This window comes from Mustela putorius, unplaced genomic scaffold, assembly GCF_011764305.1.
Source record: "Mustela putorius furo isolate JIRA1106 unplaced genomic scaffold, ASM1176430v1.1 tig00001063_pilon_pilon_pilon, whole genome shotgun sequence".
Classification (NCBI taxonomy): Eukaryota; Metazoa; Chordata; class Mammalia; order Carnivora; family Mustelidae; genus Mustela; species Mustela putorius.
In genome coordinates, this window is record NW_025421556.1 from 2,431,674 (window position 1) to 2,452,396 (window position 20,723).

At 36.6% G+C, this 20,723-nt stretch overlaps 1 protein-coding gene across 2 annotated transcripts in view; it reads right to left on the minus strand.

Moving 5' to 3' along the window:
* Positions 1-20,723, minus strand: part of FBXL17 (F-box and leucine rich repeat protein 17) — a 504,638-nt gene that overhangs the window by 308,919 nt on the left and 174,996 nt on the right. For both annotated transcript variants that reach the window (XM_004778265.2, XM_045087149.1), the window contains exon 6: positions 5,311-5,441. In XM_004778265.2, the coding sequence (XP_004778322.2) occupies positions 5,311-5,441 (131 nt within the window). The remainder of the gene's footprint in view (positions 1-5,310; positions 5,442-20,723) is intronic.

Below are 20,723 nucleotides of genomic sequence, written 5' to 3' on the forward strand. Positions count from 1 at the left end.
ACACAATGGGCACTCAGCAAATAGTTTATATCACCAACACCTGCTCAAATCCTCTCTGAACTTTATTTCTAAATGTCACCGTTTTTTATTGAATCAATGGAAATTTGAAAGAAGAAACAGAATAAACATCCAGAGAAGATCAAGGGAGTTAGAAAAATCTTTATAGAAAGCCTCATTGAGTTTTCCATGAGCCAGGGCACTGTCAGTCTCCCGGAAAGGGGTGTGGAGTAATCTGTCATTCTACCACTTCAACCTAAGTACACCTAAAAGACTAGAAAGGATTATACACAGAAGAAGAAAAAGAGAAAGAATAGTGTTAAGATTTTTCTTAGTGCTATCAACAAAGAAGTCATGAGTCACTGGAATTAAGTTCATTTTAAAATAAATAATTTTAAATCACAGTCTTGAAGTTGGAGGGAATTTTATAAACCAGCTTAGCTCTCTTTGTAATTCAGGAGACTTTTTGATTAGCAGTCTTATTTGAACACTAAGTGGAGAGGTGCATTTTGGATGGCAGTGGATGAAAATAAAGTTTTTAACTCATTTAAAGCTGAATTCTTTTTCTTGTTATAACTTCCACACATTGGCCAAAGTTCTGATGTCTAAAATAATGAAGAACTAACATAGGGAGACCAATTAACTATTATCTGTTGATATATTTGATCAGACTCGTTTTAAAGAGAACTACTTGTTTTGAAATAAGAAATATCTAAAAACAAAACAAAACAAACAAACAAAAAAACCTCTACATTCTTGATTTTTGATAAAGGAGAGTTTAGTATGTAGACTGGGGATAGTCAGATGATACAGGAGAATGAATCATGCCCGGTAGGAATGGTGAAAGACCAGAGAGAACAGCCTATTCCTCATCCTGGAAAGAATGTCAGTCTAGTGTTGCTAGATCTGCAATTTCTCCAAGATCAAGCCCAACTTCAGAATCTTATGCAAACTATCCCAATTTTTAAAGTGTTGGCAACTGTTCAACTTTTTAAATACACTATAAGCCAAACAAAATGACTTCATGGATGGGATTCAGCCATAGCCCACCAGCTTGCAATTTCAATTGGTCTTATCGAAAAACTTTATTTTTTTTTTTTTTTTTTTTTACCCATTTCTTTTTTTTTTTTTTTTTTTTTTTTTTAATTTTTTATTTTTTATAAACATATATTTTTATCCCCAGGGGTATAGGTCTGTACATTCTAAAATTTGGAGAATTTTAAATCTTAGACTATTGTGACCAGTTTCTTTCAAATATAAAATAGCATGTATAATACACTGCCGTTTCACTTTATATATACTGGTGTTTAGAATAATAACTTCGGATATTTTCTCTTAAAATAAAGTTTTTCGAGTTGCGGGTACTCGAAAAACTTTATTTTAAGAGAAAATATCCGAAGTTATTATTCTAAACACCAGTATATATAAAGTGAAACGGCAGTGTATTATACATGCTATTTTATATTTGAAAGAAACTGGTCACAATAGTCTAAGATTTAAAATTCTCCAAATTTTAGAATGTCCACTGATACAAAGCTCCTTTAACATATATATAATATTCACACGGCAAAATTAACTCTTTAAAGAAAGTGTCCTTAGTTACTGATGTTCAACAAGCTCAATACATTCTTTTTTTTTTTTTTTTTTAACTGCAAATTCAAAGAATAAATTGCTAGCTAGGGAAGTTCAACTACTTGGCAACATAACCTATTACAACATCCAGTCTGGTATTTGTTATGTTTTGTAATGTTAGCTGATGGATGCTAGAGAAATTTTCACTTCTCTTACATTATTATCCTGATTCATTAGCAAGCATGGTCAACAGTTAATGAATGGATGAAATATTTGATAATGAGTATATGGATCATGTGATTGAACTTTTCTAATGACTAATATTAAATACTGAAAATGGGGAGACTAATTTCCTCTTTGATAGCCAATTAAAAATTTTTAAATAGTTTCTGTAAAGATCTGTTAGATTTCATTTAATTCTTCCTAGCAAAAAAGAACAAAAGAACCATTATATGGCTATCACTATAGATGCTAAGAACCATTCAGTTTTTCACATTATCAGCTTGTTACATCCAAAGCAGGCTGCTTTTGGACTCTGTGCCAAACATATAGAAATGGTGAAGACCAAATTGGATGTGAAATAACAAAAGATTTATATCAAATACAAATAAACATTTCAATAAATTTAGAGTCAGAGACAGTAGAAGAGATATAACAACCAGATGTTTAAATTTAAGTCACTGATAGAAATAGTCAGTGTCCTCTTTTCATAAACCACTTGGATTTTATTTGTACTCAAAAGCAATGGTAAATGTCAAATGACTACTAGACCATCCTTCTGAATACAAGAAAATATCATGCTGTTTAACTCTGTAAACACAAAAAATGTTTTTAGAAAAACAAAGATAAAGAACAGCATGTCTTAGTCATATACATCAGTTGAAGAACCACAAAATGCTAAAAGATATCAAGAGCATAAGTCTAACATCCTTCAATTATTACATATTTTAAAATTTTGAACTTCAAAAGAAAGTTTACAGATAAGAACTTTTAAAGTCCAAGATATATCTTATATCTAAAGATCTATCAAAGTTTATCTTCGTGTAAGGAATCCTATTCAAACCAGCAGCCTTAAACACAGATCCTTTTCATATTTGCAATGTATAAAATAACATCAAAAGTTTCAGTTATATTTTTATTATGAAAGAAAATAAGTATATTACTTTTAAAATGACTAAGAATTTTACATAAATGTTAGTTATGTGTGATTCCCAACTATGAAATTGAACATTGACACATCAACCACCATTTGCTTTTTCTTCTTTGTCATCACCTGGTTTTTAAAGCAGCAACGATGGAAAAATACATCCGTTGGCAAAGCTGAAGAAAAGTCATACAGATGGTCTACATTTAATAGGAATATTATGACCTTCCACTAAACAAAAAGATGCTGAAAGGATTAAATGATAACACATGTAAAGTGCCTATCGATTACCTGGGCAATAAAGGTTACTTTCTTCCCCTCTATCCTTACAAGGCCCACTATTATCTCACTCATTAAGTCTTATGTCACCTCAAGAGAGCACCTTTGAGAACAGGAAGGACTCACTGCCTTAGAGTTTGACACAGTACCATGTATTTAGTAGGGGGTTAATAAATGCTCCCTGATTTACTAGAGGATAAGAATAATGAACATGTAAAACATGTTAATTGATAGGCTAAATGCATTAGTGCATCCCAGTGCCCTCTATATGAAAGGTGACTAACCCATCTCAGCTAAGTGCTGAAATTATAATTAAGTCTGATGGGAAGTCCTAGATTTATACCAATATAATTACAAATATTACTTAGCTTACTGATAGAGTATGGCAAGAACAATGAGATGAGTAATTTAGATGATACTGCAAAGTGGGTTTTAATGTTTGAAACTTCTATTACAGTACACAGGATAAGTGCAAGTAGTGTAATTAAAACCTAAAAGAGTCTGATTTTTAAAACTCTACCGCTCAGCCTCATTAAAATGCATGTTTTCTCAATTAATCCAAACTTTTCCATTAAAAACATAAAAACACACTTTCACTCCTTGCAAATAAATCTCTACAGTATATATATTTAGGATCAAATATCAAATAACCATCACAGTTAAGTAGGAAAAAATTATTGGAATAGCAAGAGCTTTGAATACATAGAGCGTAACAAAAGGAAGGAAAGGCAAAGTGAGGGCTGCCCACGTTCTCATTTGTAAATACTCACTTATGACTAAGCATTTGAAGAGCTAGAAGATTAGAAATCCCTATCTCTATGTAAATGATATAAACCTAAGCAAAATGTTTATTTCTTAAAAGAAAACCCTTCTAATCATATATGGACTGCTTCTTATTTAACCTTGTATTCTTTAATTACTTATTTTTCTACAAGTTCACAGAAAACTGTTGTGTAATAAGAGGCAATCATATTCATTATCATTTTGTTTCAGAAACAGTTTTTTCCTTTTAATTCAATATATTACTAAGCAGTTAATCTCAATATTAAACTAATGCAAAACACCACAGGATAATGTTTATTTATGTACTTTATCTTATTAGATGCTATGAAAAATATTAAAAGATTATTTCAAGTTGTCATAATCGACTGTAGAAGAATGCTGATTATAGGGAAGAATTTTATTTTTTAAAATTTTTATCAGTTCTCTATAGATTTTGTAGATGTAGTTCATATGACTATTACTCAAAACCAATAAACACCTTTTATAAATGATGACCACGTGACTAGATTAGAAAGTTTTACTAAGAAAGAGTCAAGTCAAAGGCTATCATATAATCATAAGGGTCATGCGGAGTAAGTTAAGAAAATGTCAGTAGAACTTAACCATAATTGAAGAAAATGGAGTCCATGTAACTTTTATTTTAAGTACAAAAGGAAATTAAGAAAGGAGGGAGAAAGTATTTTAAATTTAAAGCATCATATGACACAAACTTAATAAATCATTGCTCCTATTTATGAAAAAGTTTTAAAATCTAAATGGGTTCTAATTTTAGCTAAAACAGTACTTTCTATTTCAAAAGCAAAATATTTTAGGAGCTTGAGTTCAAAAAAACACATTTTTCCCTAAAAGTCACTGGGCAAGCATCTTATCTCATGTTCAGAACCCACCTCCATTAATCAAAAGTAATGGAACAGTGCTACTCTGTGCTCATTTTCATTGAAAGAAGTCTATTCTCAAGGGTTCTTTCATCTTTTTTTCTTTCATGCAATATTTCAAAGAAAAATGGGTGTATCACTGTTTATAAGAAGAGAACTACACATTTTACACATTTTTACATTATATGTTAAACTCTCCATCACGTGACTTCCATTTTCAAAACAAACCACATTAATACAAAGAACAAAATATCATCCTTTAGAAAGGATCTTAATGCATCATGTTTGAAATAGTTTTTCAGAATCATCTCCCTGGACAAATGGATAGCAAATCAACCACAAAGTTGCAAAAATATTAAAGTCACAAATATGCAACATACCTGGATGGGTGGCAAAGAAAAATTCGACGCTATTGTTATTATTGTTCAGGCAAACATTTGAATCAAAGCACATAAAACCTTGTCAAAAATATGAACAATGGATGGATGAAAAGTATACAGCTAGATGGTTTTCAGATCTTAAACATATCTATTTTAAAAGGCATGGCTACATTAAATTTTCCTTAAAATTGACATGCCTTATCATAATGATAATTAGTATTTGTCAATGGAACACACATTTCCCTCTAGAAAAATGTTTATAAGATGTTATAATGGTTACCTGTCATTTATGATCCAGTTCAGACAGAGATTGAGAGAGCTAAGATTTTTGCACCTCTTGACAATTTCCATCACGGTTTCATTATCCAGTTCAGTGATATGACGTAGGTCCAAGCTGGAAAGATTTCGTAGCTAATGAAATAAATAAAATGAAAGATGAGAAAGATAAATGCTACATTCATTCTCAAAAATTATATGGATTACTACAAAGTAGAGTATCACCATATAATATTCAAAATAGATGATAGTCCATGCAAACTCATTCATATAATATTTTACATACTAAATTGGAAATGAATGCAGACACCTATGGTAAATATATGAATGGCAATAAATATTAAAATCAAACAGATTTTATTTAATGGATTTTTATTTAACAGATGTTACATGAAAGTCAGAAGTTAGCAACCTCATAGGTGGGGGAGCTGTTAAACATATTACATTAAGTACCTACATTTGATAAGATTATGCTAACATTGTTTGAGAGGGAGGAGCAAGGTGGTGGAGGAGCAGAAGACTACAATACTATCAGGGCCCAGGAATTCAACTAGATAGTAACCGAACCATCCTGAACACCTACAAACTCAACAGGAGATAGAAGAGAAGAAGAGCAGCAATTCCAGGAACAGAAAATAACTACTTTCTGAAAGGTAGAACATGTGGAGAAGTGAATCCAAAGCGATGGGAAGATAGACCACGGGGGGAAGGGCTGGCTCCTGGCAAGTGAAAGAGCAGTGAAGCACAAAATTGGAACTTTTAGAAGTCGGCTCCACTGAGGGTCGTCACTCCAGAGACCAAGCAGGGGATGGAGCCCTAGACAGTGTGGTCTCTGAACCCACAGGGACACAAAAGGACCAGGGATGTCTGAATGTGGCAGAGCTCCCAGGTATTGGAGCAGGGAAGCCGGCTGCAGAGACAGAGCTGAGGAGTGGGGTTTCAACTCAGGTTACTACCTTAAACCATGATCCAAGGCACAGTCGGGCCACTGCTTTATGAGCAGGGACTCCACAAGTGGCAAATCTGGAGAGACCCCATCCTTCCTCCTCTAGGAGGAACAGTGCAGGAGCATGTTGCAGGAATCTGCTGGGTTTGGAGACTCCAAACTTTGGGGAGAAGGGCCAGAAATAGAAACACTCAGTCACAAGCTGGGTTAGCATGACAGTGTGACCAGAGATAAGGGAGACAGGAGGGATCAACTGTTTTTTTCTGAGGATGCACTGAGGAGTGGGACCCTGAGCTCTCAGCTCCTCTGGGCTGGAGATTGGGAGGCTACCATTTTCATTCCTGTTGTACAAAGGTCAACGGAAAGCGTTCAGTGAATAAAAGCTCCCAAGACCAAAACCAAGCAGATTACGTAGCCTTGAACTGGAAAAGGCAGTGCAATTCTGCCTCAGATACTTGAGACATTTGAGAATCACTGCAACAGACCCTTCCCTGAGAAGATCAGCAAGAACATCCCACCAAGACATAGATCACTGATCAATGAAAACTGCAGAATTCCAGAGCTAAGACACGTAGAATTCATGGCTTTTTTCCCATGATTCTTAAGTCATTCAAAGTTAAATTTTTTAATTTTATTTTTTTCTTATTCTATTATTTTTAATTTTTCCTCTTTCCTATTTTAACAGTTTTTAACTATTCAATTTCATCAATATCTTTTTAAAAATCGTTTAAAATTTTCCTTGTTATAGTCTATTTTATCCCTTCATTATATTTAACCTTATTTTTTGTGTACATATAGGGTTTTTCTCTTTAAAAATTTGAGATACAATTTCTTCTAATAGATCAAAATATACTCTAAATTTAGTGCATGGCTTTGTTCTAGTTTCCAGCATGATCAAATTCTTTCCTCTTTTTTTTTTTCTTTTAATTTTCTTCAACCAACTTCGTATCTTATCAATTCCTCTTTTAGAATCTTTCTTAATTTTCATCTTTACAGTCATATTCCATCCCTTCATCAGGTTCACCTTTATTTTTGTATACATACAACTTTTTCTTTTTTTCAAAGTTTTGGGAGGTAGCTTCTTCTAACAGACCAAAATACACCCAAAATCAAGTGTGTGGCTCTCTTCTATTCACCAGTCTAATACACACACACACACACACATATATTTACATAATTTTTTTTTTCTTTTCTTCACCCTTTCTTCTCCGCCCAGTTTTGGTCTCTTTTGATTTGGTTAGTGTATATTTTGCTGGGGTTGTTTCTACCCTTTTAGTATTTTGTTCTCTCATTCGTCTTTTCTTATCAGGATAAGATGACAGGCGGAAAAACTCACCACAAAAAGAACAAGAGGCAATACCGTTGCCTGGGTACCTAATCAACATGGACATTAGTAATATGACAGAACTAGAGTTCAGAATGACAATTATCAAGGTGCTAGCTATGCTTTAAAAAATCATGGAAGATATTAGAGAATCCTTTTCTGGAGAAATAAAATCCCTTTCTGGAGGAATAAAAGAACTGAAATCTAACCAAGTTGAAATAAAAAAAGGTATTAATGAGGTACAATCAAAAATGGAGGCTCTTACTGCTAGGATAAAGGAGGCAGAAGAGAGAATTAGTGATATAGAAGACCAAATGATGGAGAATAAAGAAGTTGAGCAAAAGAGAGACAAAAAACTACTGGACCATGAGGGGAGAATTCAAGAGATAAGTGATACTAAAGGACAAAACAATATTAGAATAATCGGGATCCCAGAAGAAGAAGAGAGATAGGGACAGAAGATATATTGGAGCAAATTATAGTAGAGAATTTCCTTCATATGGCAAAGCGAACAACCATCAAAATCAAGGAAGCACAGAAAACCACCCCCCCAAATCAATAAAAATAGGTCCATACCCTGTCATCTAATAGTAAAACTTACAAGTCTTAGTAACAAAGAGAAAATCCTGAAAGCAGCTTGGACAAGAGGTCTGTAACATACAATGGTAGAAATAGTAGGTTGGTGGCAGATCTATACAGAGACCTGGCAGGACAGAAAGGACTGGAATGATAATATTCAGAGCACTAAATGAGAAAAATATTCAGCCGAGAATACTATATCCAGTTAGGCTGTCACTGAAAATAGAAGGAGAGATAAAAAGCTTCCAGGACAAACAAAAATTAAAAGAATTTGCAACCAACAAACCAATCCTATAGGAAATATTGAAAGGGATCCCCTAAGCAAAGAGAGAGCTTAAAATTAACAGACCAAAAAGGAACAGAAACAATATACAGTAACAGTCATCTTACAGGCAATAAAATAGCATTAAATTCATATCCTTCAATAGTTATCCTGAATGTAAATGGGCTAAATGCCCCAATCAAAAGACACAGGGTATCAGAATGGATAAAAAGACAAGACCCATCCATATGCTGTCTATAAAAAACTCATTTTAGACCCAAAGACATTTCCAGATTGAGAGTGAGGAGGTGGAAAACAATTCACCATGCTAATGGACATCAAAAGAAAGCTGGGGTGGCAATCCTTATATCTGATCAATTAGGTTTTAAGCCAAAGACTACAATAAGAGATGAGGAAGGACACTATATCATACTTAAAGGGTCTGTCCAACAAGAAGAGCTAACAATTTTAAATAACTATGCCGCTAAAATGGGAGCAGCCAATTATATAAACCAATTAATAACAAAATCAAAGAAACACATCACCAATAATACGATAATAATAGGGGGCTTTAACGCCTCTCCTTACTGAAATGGACAGATCATCCAAGCAAAAGATCAACAAGGAAATATAGGCTTTAAATGACACACTGGACGCCATGGATATCACAGATATATTCAGAATATTCCTAGGCTTTAAATGACACACTGGACGCCATGGATATCACAGATATATTCAGAATATTCCATCCCAAAGCAACAGAATTCACATTCTTCTCTAATGCACAGGAAACATTAAACAAATAGATCTAAACAAATAGATCACATCCTAGGTCACATATCAGGCCTCAACTGCTACCAAAAAACTGGGATCATCCCTGCATAGTTTCAGACCACAGTGCTCTGAAACTAGAACTTGATCACAGAGGAAAGTTGGAAAGAACTCAAATACATGGAGGTTAAAGAGCATCCTACTACAGAATGAATGGGTCAACCAGGAAATTAAAGAAGCATTGAAAAAATTGCATGGAAACAAATGAAAATGAAAACACAACTGTTCAACTTCAGGACAAAGCAAAGGCAATCCTGAAAGGAAGGTATATAGCAATATAAGCATTTCTCAATAAATAAGAAAAGGCTCAAGTACACAACCTAACCCTACACCTAAAGGAGCTGGAGAAAGAACAGCAAAGAAAGCCTAAACCCAGCAGGAGAAGAGAAATAATAAACATCAGAGCAGAAATCAATGAAATAGAAACTAAAAGAACAGTAGAACAGATCAATGAAACTAGGAGCTGATTCTTTGAAAGAATTAATAAGACTGATAATGATAAACCCTTGGGCAGACTTACCAAAAAGAAAAGAGACAGGACCCAAATTAATAAAATCAGGAATGAAAGAGGAGAGATCACGACCAACACCAAAGAAATACAAACAATTATAAAAACATTATCAGCAAGATTATGCCAGAAAATTTGACAACCTGGAAGAAATGGATGCATTCCTGGAGTCATAAACAACCAATACTAAACCATGAAGAAACAAAACCTGAACAGACCCAGAACCAGTAAGAAGATTGAGGCAGTCATCAAAAATCTCCCAAAAAACAAGAACCCAGGGCCAGATAGCTTCCCAGGGGAATTCTATCAAACATTTAAAGAAGAATTAGCTCCGGGGCGCCTGGGTGGCTCAGTGGGTTAAGCCGCTGCCTTCGGCTCAGGTCATGATCTCAGGGTCCTGGGATCGAGTCCCACATCGGGCTCTTTGCTCAGCAGGAAGCCTGCTTCCTCCTCAATCTCTCTCTGCCTGCCTTTCTGCCTACTTGTGACCTCTCTCTGTCAAATAAATAAATAAAATCTTTAAAAAAAAAAAAAAAAGAAGAAGAATTAGCTCCTATTCTCCTGAAACTGTTTCAAAAAATAGAAATGGAAGGGAAACATCCAAACTCATTTGATGAAGCCCGCATTACCTTGATCCCCAAACCAGACAGAGAACCCATCAAAAAGGAGAATTACAGACCAATATCCTGGATGAACACAGATGCAAAAATTCTCACCAAAATACTAGCCAATAAAGTCCAACAGTACATTAAAAGGATTATTCACCACGACCAAGTGGGATTTATCCTGGGCTACAAGGCTGGTTCAACATCTGCAAGTCAATCAATGTGATACAATACATTAATAAAAGAAAGAACAAGAACCATACAATACTCTCAATAGATACTTAAAAAGCATTTGACAAAGTATAGCATCCTTTCATGATCAAAACTCTTCAAAGTGTAGGGACAGAGAGTACATACCTCAATTTCATCAAAGATATCTACAAAAAACCAACAGCAAATATCATTCTCCATGGGGTAGAACTGAGCTTTTCCGCTAATATCAGGAACATGGCAGGGATGTCCACTATCACTGTTGCTATGCAACACAGTACTAGAAGTCCTACCCTCAGCAATCAGACAAAAAGAAATAAAAGACATCCGAATCGGCAAAGAAGAAGTCAAACTCTTTGCAGATGATATGATACTTCATGTGGAAAACCCAAAAGGCTTGACTCCAAAACTGCTAGAACTCATACAAGATGTAACATCAATGCACAGAAATCCGTTTCATATCTATACACCAACAGCAAGACAGAAAAGAGAAATAAAGGAGTCGATCCCATTTACAAATGCACCCAAAACCATAAGATACATAGGAATAAGCCTAACCAAAGAGGTAAAGAATCTGTATTCATAAAACTATAAAGTACTCATGAAAGAAACCGAGGAAGACACAAAGAAATGGAAAAACGTTCCATGCTCATGGATTGAAAGAACAAATATTGTGAAAATGTCTAGGCTACCTAAAGCAATCTATATATTTAATGCAATCCCTATCAAAACACCATCAATTGTTTTAAAGAAATGGAACAAATAATCCTAAAATTTATATGGAACCAGAAAAGACCCCGAATAGCCAGAGGAATATTGAAAAAGAAAACCAAAGTTGGTGGCATCACAATTCCAGACTTCAAGCTCTATTACAAAGCTGTCACCATCAAGATAGTATGGTACTGGCACAAAAACAGACACATAGATCAATGGAACAGAATAGCGAGGCCAGAAATGGACCCTCAACTCTATGGTTGACTAATCTTCAATGAAGTAGGAAAGAATGTCCAATGGAAGAAAGACAGTCTCTTAAACAAATGGTGCTGGGAAAATTGGACAACCACATGCAGAAGAATGAAACTGGACCACTTCCTTACACCACACACAAAAACAGACTCAAAATGGTTAAAAGACCTCAATGTGAGACAGGAATCCATCCAAATCCTTGAGGAGAACACAGGCAGCAACCTCTTTGACCTCAGCCTAGCAACTTCCTTCCTACAAACATCACCAACGGCAAGGAAAGCAAGGGAAAACATGAACTATTGGGACTTCACCAAGATCAAAAGCTTTTGCACAGCAAAGGAAAGAGTCAACAAAACCAAAAGACTACTGACAGAATGGGAGAAGACATTTGCAAATGACACATCAGATAAAAGGCTAGAATCCAAAATCTATAAAGAACTTATCAAGCTCAACACCCAAAGAATAAATAATCCAATCAAGAAATGGGCAGAAGGGGGCACCCGGGTGGCTCAGTGGATTAAGCCACTGCCTTCGGCTCAGGTCATGATCTCAGGGTCCTGGGATCGAGCCCCGCATCTGCCTCAGCTGATGAGCAGAGAGCCTGCTTCCCCCTCTCTCTCTGCCTGACTCTCTGTCTACTTGTGATCTCTCTCTCTCTGTCAAATAAATAAATAAAATCTTAAAAAAACAAAAAAGGAAATGGGCAGAAGACATGAACAGACATTTCTGCAAAGAAGACATACAGATGGCCAACAGACACATGAAAAAGTACTCAACATCACTCGGCATTAGGGAAATATAAATCAAAATCACAGTGAGATGCCACCTCACACCAGTCAGAATGGCTAAAATCAACAAGTGGGAAACGACAGATGTTGGCAAGGATGCGGAGAAAGGTGAACACTCTTACACGGTTGTTGGGAATGCAAGCTCATCCAGCCACTGTGGAAAACAGTATGGAGGTTCCTCAAAAAGTTGAAAATAGAACTACACTACGATCCAGGAACCACACTACTGGGTATTTACCCTAGAAATACAAATGTAGTGATCCGAAGTGCACCCGAATGTTTATAGCAGCAATTTCCACAAAAGCCAAACTATGGAAAGTACCCAAATGTTAATCAACTTTCAAATGATAATCAACTTTCAGATTAATCATCAACAGATGAATAGATAAAGAAGATGTGGTATATATATACAATATAATATTATACAGCCATCAAAGAAATGCAATCTTGCCATTTGTAATGACATGGATGGAACTAGAGGGTATTGTGCTGAGCGAAGTAAGTCAATCAGAGAAAGACAATTATATGATCTCTCTGATATGAGGAATTTGAGAGGCAGGGTGGGGGGCCATGAGTGTTAGGGAGGGAAAAAATGAAACAAGGTGGGATCGGGAGGGAGACAAACCATAAGAGACTCTTAATCTCACAAAACAAACTGAGGGTTGCTGGGGGATAGGGGGCATAGGGATAGTGTGGCTGGGTTATGGACATTGGGGAGGGTATGTGCTATGGTGAGTGCTGTGAAGTGTGTAAGCCTGATGATTCACAGATCTGTACCCCTGGGGCAAATAATACATTGTATGTTAATAAAAAAAATTCACTAGTAGTCTTGGGTTATACAAATCACAGAGGATCTGAATAAACAAAGACTTACAACAGAGATTTCCTGAATGCTTCACTCCAATTTTTAAACATTCAGTCAGGTATTTTAAAAGAAACCCAAGTCAGAATGTAGACTGAGCTTCATGGTGGGTATTATGGAGGGCACATATTGCATGGAGCACTGGGTATGGTGCATAAACAAAGAACTGAAAAAAAAATTTTAATTTAATTTTAAAAAAAGAATGTAGACTGTAGATAATCAACTTTCAGATTAATTCTTCTTTTATTGAGAAAAAATATTACTTACAACCAATTCAGGTTAAAGACTAAAATTAGTCAATGACTGGTACGGCCATGTATGTACTTAAGTACAAAATGAGACACTAAAATGTTACCTAGGAAACAGAGTCTTGAAGGATTATAAAAAGACCTCAAATGACTTCCAAGTTCTCTTAAGACTCTGCAAAAGTCAGGGGGCCTGGGTGGCTCGTGGGTTAAGCCTCTGCCTTCGGCTCAGGTTATGATCTCAGGGTCCTGGAATCGAGCTCTTTGCTCATCAGGGAGCCGGCTTCCCCTCTCTCTCTCTGCCCGCCTCTCTGCCTACTTGTTATCTCTTTCTGTCAAATAAATAAATAAAATCTTTTAAAAAAAAAGACTCTGGAAAAGTAAAACATCAAACAAAATTCTCAGTTGTGCAGATTGACTATGGTGGATGAACCAACATAAGAGAACTCACAGGACCTTGGCAAAGGCAGCAGGGATGTTCCACCATTTCAGGCTAACAAGGGTAACTTACTTAGGTGAAGCTAGTTGGAGGTGATAAGTCTTAAGAAGAGTAAAAACTTCTGCACAGTTAAACATGTTCAAATGCCAACCAGTCCTAAAATTACTTTTTGCCAGCCCTGCAGATGCTGGTTTTATTGGGATTGGGTTTTGAAGCAATCGGTTGTAATCTGCAGGGAGTGAAGTCAAGGGTTAAAACAAGCTGCCTTGCTGATGACAGAGTTACTGGGCCTGTAGATCAGCACCACACACTTATCTGCCAAATACCTGTCAGCTGCCAAGATAGAGATCATGGGAGAGAGCAGAGACCCAGGGAGAAAGCAGGGTCCAAGAAAGGCACTCTTGGGGAGAGTCTCTTATTAAGGACAGGGAGCGAGACACAAGTAATAAAGGAAGGGAGTTGTAGTGCAGGTCTTGTACGGGAAAAACAGGAAAAAAGGGGAAAAATTAAGACTGCTGGGAACAGAAAAGAAAGGAGCAAAGAGGGAATTTCTGTCCCTGAGCACAGGACGGCTTCTCCACCTTGACAGGGTCTGATATCTACATTTAGAGAACCTGGTTTGACAAGGGAGAGAATGAAGGGCACCCCTTCAACTCGTCACCTCAGTCTGAACCTCAGCTTTATTAAAGCTTGCGTTCAAGTACAGAAATGATAATAAGAGCTAGGTAAGCCAAATTTAGGACACTGGGCAAAATTTTCTCAGCACCTCATAGAACCAAGAACCCCAGGGTAAAACTGAGAGCTTTTAAACAGCCTGAGATCACGGCACAGACAATAAAAATTTCTAATTCTAACCATGAAAAAAGGACCCTAGGGTCTTGGATGATGTCACATCCACAGTAGCTACTATGTTAATTTTCTGACACCTTCTCTATGTATTCCTTCCAACCACTGCCTTCTTAATCACACTGGGCTGCTGTCTCTTTGCATTATTTCCAAACCCAAGGTCTGTTTCACTCTGCCATTCTCCTACTAGATCTGACATCTTTTGCCATTTTATTCACATCCTGTTTTGCTTTCTAGCACACTTTACTGCACTGCTTCTCAGAGCTGTCCCTTCTAACTCTGCCTTGGCACATTACCAGCCAGATTAATCTTCCTTAAATAACTTTGACCATGTCTCTCACCTTCTCTGAAACTTTTAGGAAACAAAAATATTTCAACTGCAAAAAAAGAATCCCAGAACTTGCCTATCAAAGCCCTTCACTGTCTACCACTGCCATTTCCTGAAATCTGTTCAGCAAGCTGAAATCTCTTTCCCCAAATTTTGAGAGGTTTTTCTCAGTGTACTCAAAGAGCTGTGCTCATTACTTTAAAAAACTAGTCTCACTTCACTCTTTACTCAGATAACTTGGAAGTGTGTTTTCTTCTCTCCCTGCCATTTATTCAACTGCCTGCTTCCTACTCCATCTTCTCCACAAAGCCTTCTCGATTACTTTGGAGAGAGGGAAAATTTAGTGAGTCTTGGAAATACAATATGCTTGCCTAACACAAATTATTAACCAGACAGTCCCCAAAGTAACCATGCCTTTTAGACAGGATTCATCAATTGGCAGCAACTGCCAAGGGACCAGAAGAACAACCTTCCCTTCTTGCTGCAAGTATGTGGATGTCCCCTCTTTGTCAACTCCTTCACCTTCCCCTTCCTCTCCCCTCCCCCTCCCCAACCAGCCCTTCCCAGGCTGTGCTATTCAGGACCAAGCTCTCATCCCAAACACTTGACATCCAACCTTAATACTGAAGCTGGTCCGAATCCTGATAGTTGTGAATTTCCATTCATTCAACCACACTTACTTATTTAAGTAAGCACCTTATTTATCTAAGCATCTGACTCTAACTTGACTATAAATTAGAAACATGTGGGAAACTTTTTTAAAAATACTGATAAACAGGGACGCCTGGGTGGCTCAGTGGGTTAAAGCCGCTGCCTTCAGCTCAGGTCATGATCTCAGGGTCCTGGGATCGAGTCCCATATCGGGCTGTCTGCTCAGCAGGGAGCCTGCTTCCCTCTCTCTCTCTTTGCCTGCCTCTCTACTTGTGATCTCTCTCTGTCAAATAAATAAATAAAATATTTAAAAAAATACTGATAAACAGGCCCCACCCTTAGACATTCTGATTCACTGGCTTGGGGTAAGGCCAGTTGTTAAGTATTTCCAAAAAAGTTACCCAGCTGATCCCAGACTAAATTGGGAACCACTTCTCTAATGGACAGCTACTGGTATTTAAACCCTGAAAGTGTAAAAATAATTTGTAAAGCTCAGCCTTTTTCATCACTCAAAAAAGAATGCAGAAGATATTATTCATATGATCAATAACTACTTACTGGGCACCTATTATGTACCAGAGGCTATTCTAGCTGTTAAAAATACAGCAGTGAGGGGCGCCTGGGTGGCTCAGTGGGTTAAGCCGCTGCCTTCGGCTCAGGTCATGATCTCAGGGTCCTGGGTTCGAGTCCCGCATCAGGCTCTCTGCTCGGCAGAGAGCCTGCTTCCCTCTCTCTCTCTCTGCCTGCCTCTCCATCTACTTGTGATTTCTCTCTGTCAAATAAATAAATAAAATCTTTAAAATGCAAACTATTAAAAAAAAATTAAAAAAAAATACAGCAGTGAATGAAACAGACAAAAGCCCCTGTTCATGGGGTGCTTATACACCTAGTTGGAAACAGGTGAGGGGAACAACAAATAAAATACATAAACAAATTATACAGTATGTTAAAAGTGCTAAGGACTATAGAGAAAAAATAAAGCAAGGCAAGACAGATGGAAAACAGTGGAGAGAAGGCAGATGGGATGCAATTAAATAGGCAGTCAAGGGGCACTTGGGTGGCTCAGTCAGTTAAGCCAGCTTATGATCTCAGGGTCCTGGGATCGAGTCCCACGTCAGGCTCCCTGCTCAGCGGGAAGACTGCTTATCCTTCTGTCTGCCTCTCCCTCTGGCTTATGCCCATGCTCGTTCACTCTCTCTCTCTCTCTCGCTTATGCACTCTCTCTCAAGTAAATAAATAATATCTTTTTAAAAAGTGAATAGGCAGTCAAGGATGATCTCATTGAAAAGGTGATCACAGAGCACAGATCTGAAGGAGGTGAGAGAGCACACAAAACATGGGGATATCTGGGTTAATACTTAGTGAAAAGGCCCTGGGATGGGAAGAGTCGGAGCATTTTGGAGGATTAGTGAGGAGTCAGAGGTGCTGTGGCAGAGTGAACAGAAAGAACACTAATAGGAGATGTAGCCAAAGAGGTGAGTGAAGAAGGACAGACTATAAGAAACCTTCTAGAACAAAGTAAGGATTTTAGCTTTTGCTCTGAGGAATTTGGGAAGGCACTGGAGGGGTCTGTCTAGGAGTATAACATAATCTAACATATTTGTTAAAGATCCTCTAGCTTCTGTAGGAGTCTAGAATGGGAGCAAAGGTGGAAACAGAGAGAGGCTACACTGAATTAATCCAGTCAATCAATATCAGTGACTTGTACCACAGTGATAGCAGCAGGAGGTGGTATGAAGATCCAATTTTGGATATATTTTAAAGTAGAATCAACAATATTTTTGACAAATATATCATGGAGCATGAGAGAAAAAGAAGAATCAAGGGTGATGATAAGGCTTTCAGTTTGAACTCCTGGAAGGTATTATTCCAATAACTAACATGGTCTGGTAGCAGGTAGGAAAAGAGTTTGGTTTTGAATATGTTATGTCTACAATGCCCATTAGATAGCCAAGAAAAGATGTCAAGTAAACTTGGAAGTCATCAGCACACAAATGGCATTTATACTTTTAAATTCAACATATAAAAGTATTAATTGTATATAAATATGCTAAATCCTTTTTATAAATTATACATATATTCAATTATATATTTTATAAATACAAAATATAAATTTGTAAAAATATTTAATTATTTATAAATTATATAATTTACTTATTAATTATATATAAATATGTTGAATTCTTTAGGTACGATGAGAGCAGCCTTCTAATTTGCGGTGAGTAAATAAAATAAAATAATTAACTGATTAAGAGGCAGTCAAACATACCTATAGTAATAAATATAATAACATAGTGAGCTAGTCTGACTCTAAAAAGATTTAAAAATGCATCAACAACAATAGTATCCTGAGCCACCTGGGGCAGTCACAGGCTGGCTTCATTCCCTATCAAAGCATAATTCAGCCTTAATGGCTCCCATAACGACTCTGTACAATCGCCTGGGATGCCCACAGTCAGAGTAAGGGACTGCCCTCTGTACACCCACTGTTGTTCCTCGTTCCCCTACCACAGCCTAGAACAACATCAGTTAGAGACTGTTCTTCCCACTAGAGTCAAAAGCAAGGTACTAGAGGTCAGGTTCATGGCTATTAACCTTTGTGTCACTAGTACCTAACACAGTCCTAGGTGTATCAATCATTTATTAACCGCTTATTGCTAAATGAGCAAATTTGAAATCAGGACCAAAACTTTAAAGATAACTTCATTGATTTAAGTTTCCAGAGATCAGGTGTCTGTCCCTCTAAGCACATCAAATGCACGATCTATAGTTCGAAAACTCCATGTTTTTAAAAGTGATATATTTGAACATAGATTTCACAATATGTGAGAATTAAATAATAAAAAACAATGGTCTCATTCCACACAACTAAAGGTCATTTTAGGACAAGAAGCATAATCAGTTCACTACTTATATGCTGGTTTTTAAAATAAAGAACAATTTTTTTTAAACGCCTATAAATTGTCAACATTTTGATGTCTGTGGCAAGAATTCTGAATAGTTCACCAAAATTTTAATCACTGTCTTCTGCAGCAGAAATGTGAAAGAAATGTGAATTTGTTAATTGGATTTCTGCGTGCTAGTGTACTAATTCAGAATGGATGCTCCACACCTCCTCTCTCACTCTGGCAGGCAGCAGTCTCTAATTGACTTCTTCCTAGGACTTTCCTTTCCACCAAATCCCTTTCTTTTTTTCCACAGAAGACTTTGGGAGCACCGAAAAAACTACAAACAGCACTTAAAGTTAGCAGCACGAAGTAGTGCTGTCACTTTTTTACCCAGCAGGAGCTAAGAGACAGAACTTCTCCTCAATTAAAAAAATAAAATGTTCACACTGTTTCACTTAAATAAGAAAAAAAAAAAATCAAAGCTTAAATAAAATAAAGGCAAATTAAGTCAAATGTGAATGCAAGCTAGAAGAGATTATTTCATCTCATTGGACTGGCTGTGTAATTCTCTTTCATTTCCTCATACCAAGGTAGCGATCTGTTATAAAAAAAGACAGCTCATGGAAGTCTGAACCGATTTCAGTCACCAGTATCGTATAGCACACTTCAGTGCGTCAAAAGTTTTGGAAGTGCATTCCAAATAATTTTTAAAGTTGTAAATTAAATGAAACTTAACCCAGGACAAACTGAACATTAGCACAGGGCAAAAGCTTATCATATCCAAGCCAAGTGACCTGTACCTCTTGATCATAGACTATGAAGGCAAAAATACCACATTATTCCATTCTTTATTTTTAATTGTGTGCAGCTGGAATACAAAGAAAAGACATTCATGCTTTTTAATTAAAAATACTCTGACATATTTTTATTTTCTGGAGTTCCAGAAATATTACAGAAATGTTGTACCTACTCTCTAAAATATCTATTTTTTTCCTTTCTTCCTGGTTTAGAATATGCAACTGGGACTCACCTTCACACTGAAAATCTCTTAGCCTGCCTTACACTCTCGTGTCTAGGCCTCAGCTAAAAGCCACAGCTCAGAGTAAAAAAGTGCCTAAACCTTAATTTCAGAAAAGATTCTTCCTATTCTATGACCAGGTACTGTATCAAGGAGTGTGAACCAAAAACCCTGGAGCACAGATTAACCACCAGCTGAGCCACTTCCCATCTTTGGGCCTTCCATACCCCTGGAAAAAGATTTCCTGTCACGCGAGGAACACCATGCAGCCTCTGTCAATAGGTCTCTGCAGCTTCTCTCTCTGGTTTGCCCTATAGGTCTGAAGCACCCTGAGTCACCAAGGAGGAAAAGGCTAACCTAGGCACCCATCAGCAGCTTTCTCTCCTCTCAACCTCTAAGCTATTTTTCTGAGAAGCAATATTCCAAAACATATATATAACTCTTCTTCTTACTGTCCTCCCTCTAGTTACCAAATAAAACCCCAAATATTCCGTCTAGTTGGAAGACACATCTGATACTAACAATCTAAAAATTAATCAATCACTACTAATGAGAAAGGAGTCACAGAATCCAACATAAATCAAGATATAGGATTGGGAAAAGTACTATTTCTTCATTTCTGACATTGTACTTGATTTAATTGTTCATGGCATTATCCAAGTGCCCCCAACCACCTACGACGATGAAAGAATGAACACTTTCCCAGGTAAGAAAAATCTCAGAAGACCCAAACTTTTTAAAGGGCATGGAGGATGTATACTCAAAATCCAAGTCAGGAACTCTCCAAACACTAAATCAGATTTCAATTGTTTTATCTTTGTTCTGTAAGAACCACTCCAAGAAGCAACAGCATTTGGTTTAAAATATATTTAAATTTGGAATTGGTAAGTTTTAGTTCCTGACTCTGCTAATCACACTCAAGAGTTAAAAGTGAATGATCTAAATTCTAGGTTATTATCTATGCTACAGGCAGTGTATCAGTTATCAATAAGAAATGGTAATCAGAAAGAAGCCTTTAGGAAAGATTCTCTGATACTAAATAATGTAGATCATGAAATTACATTATCATTAAAACAGATAATACAAATTTTTCCAAAATAAACTGCAAAAATCTTGCAACT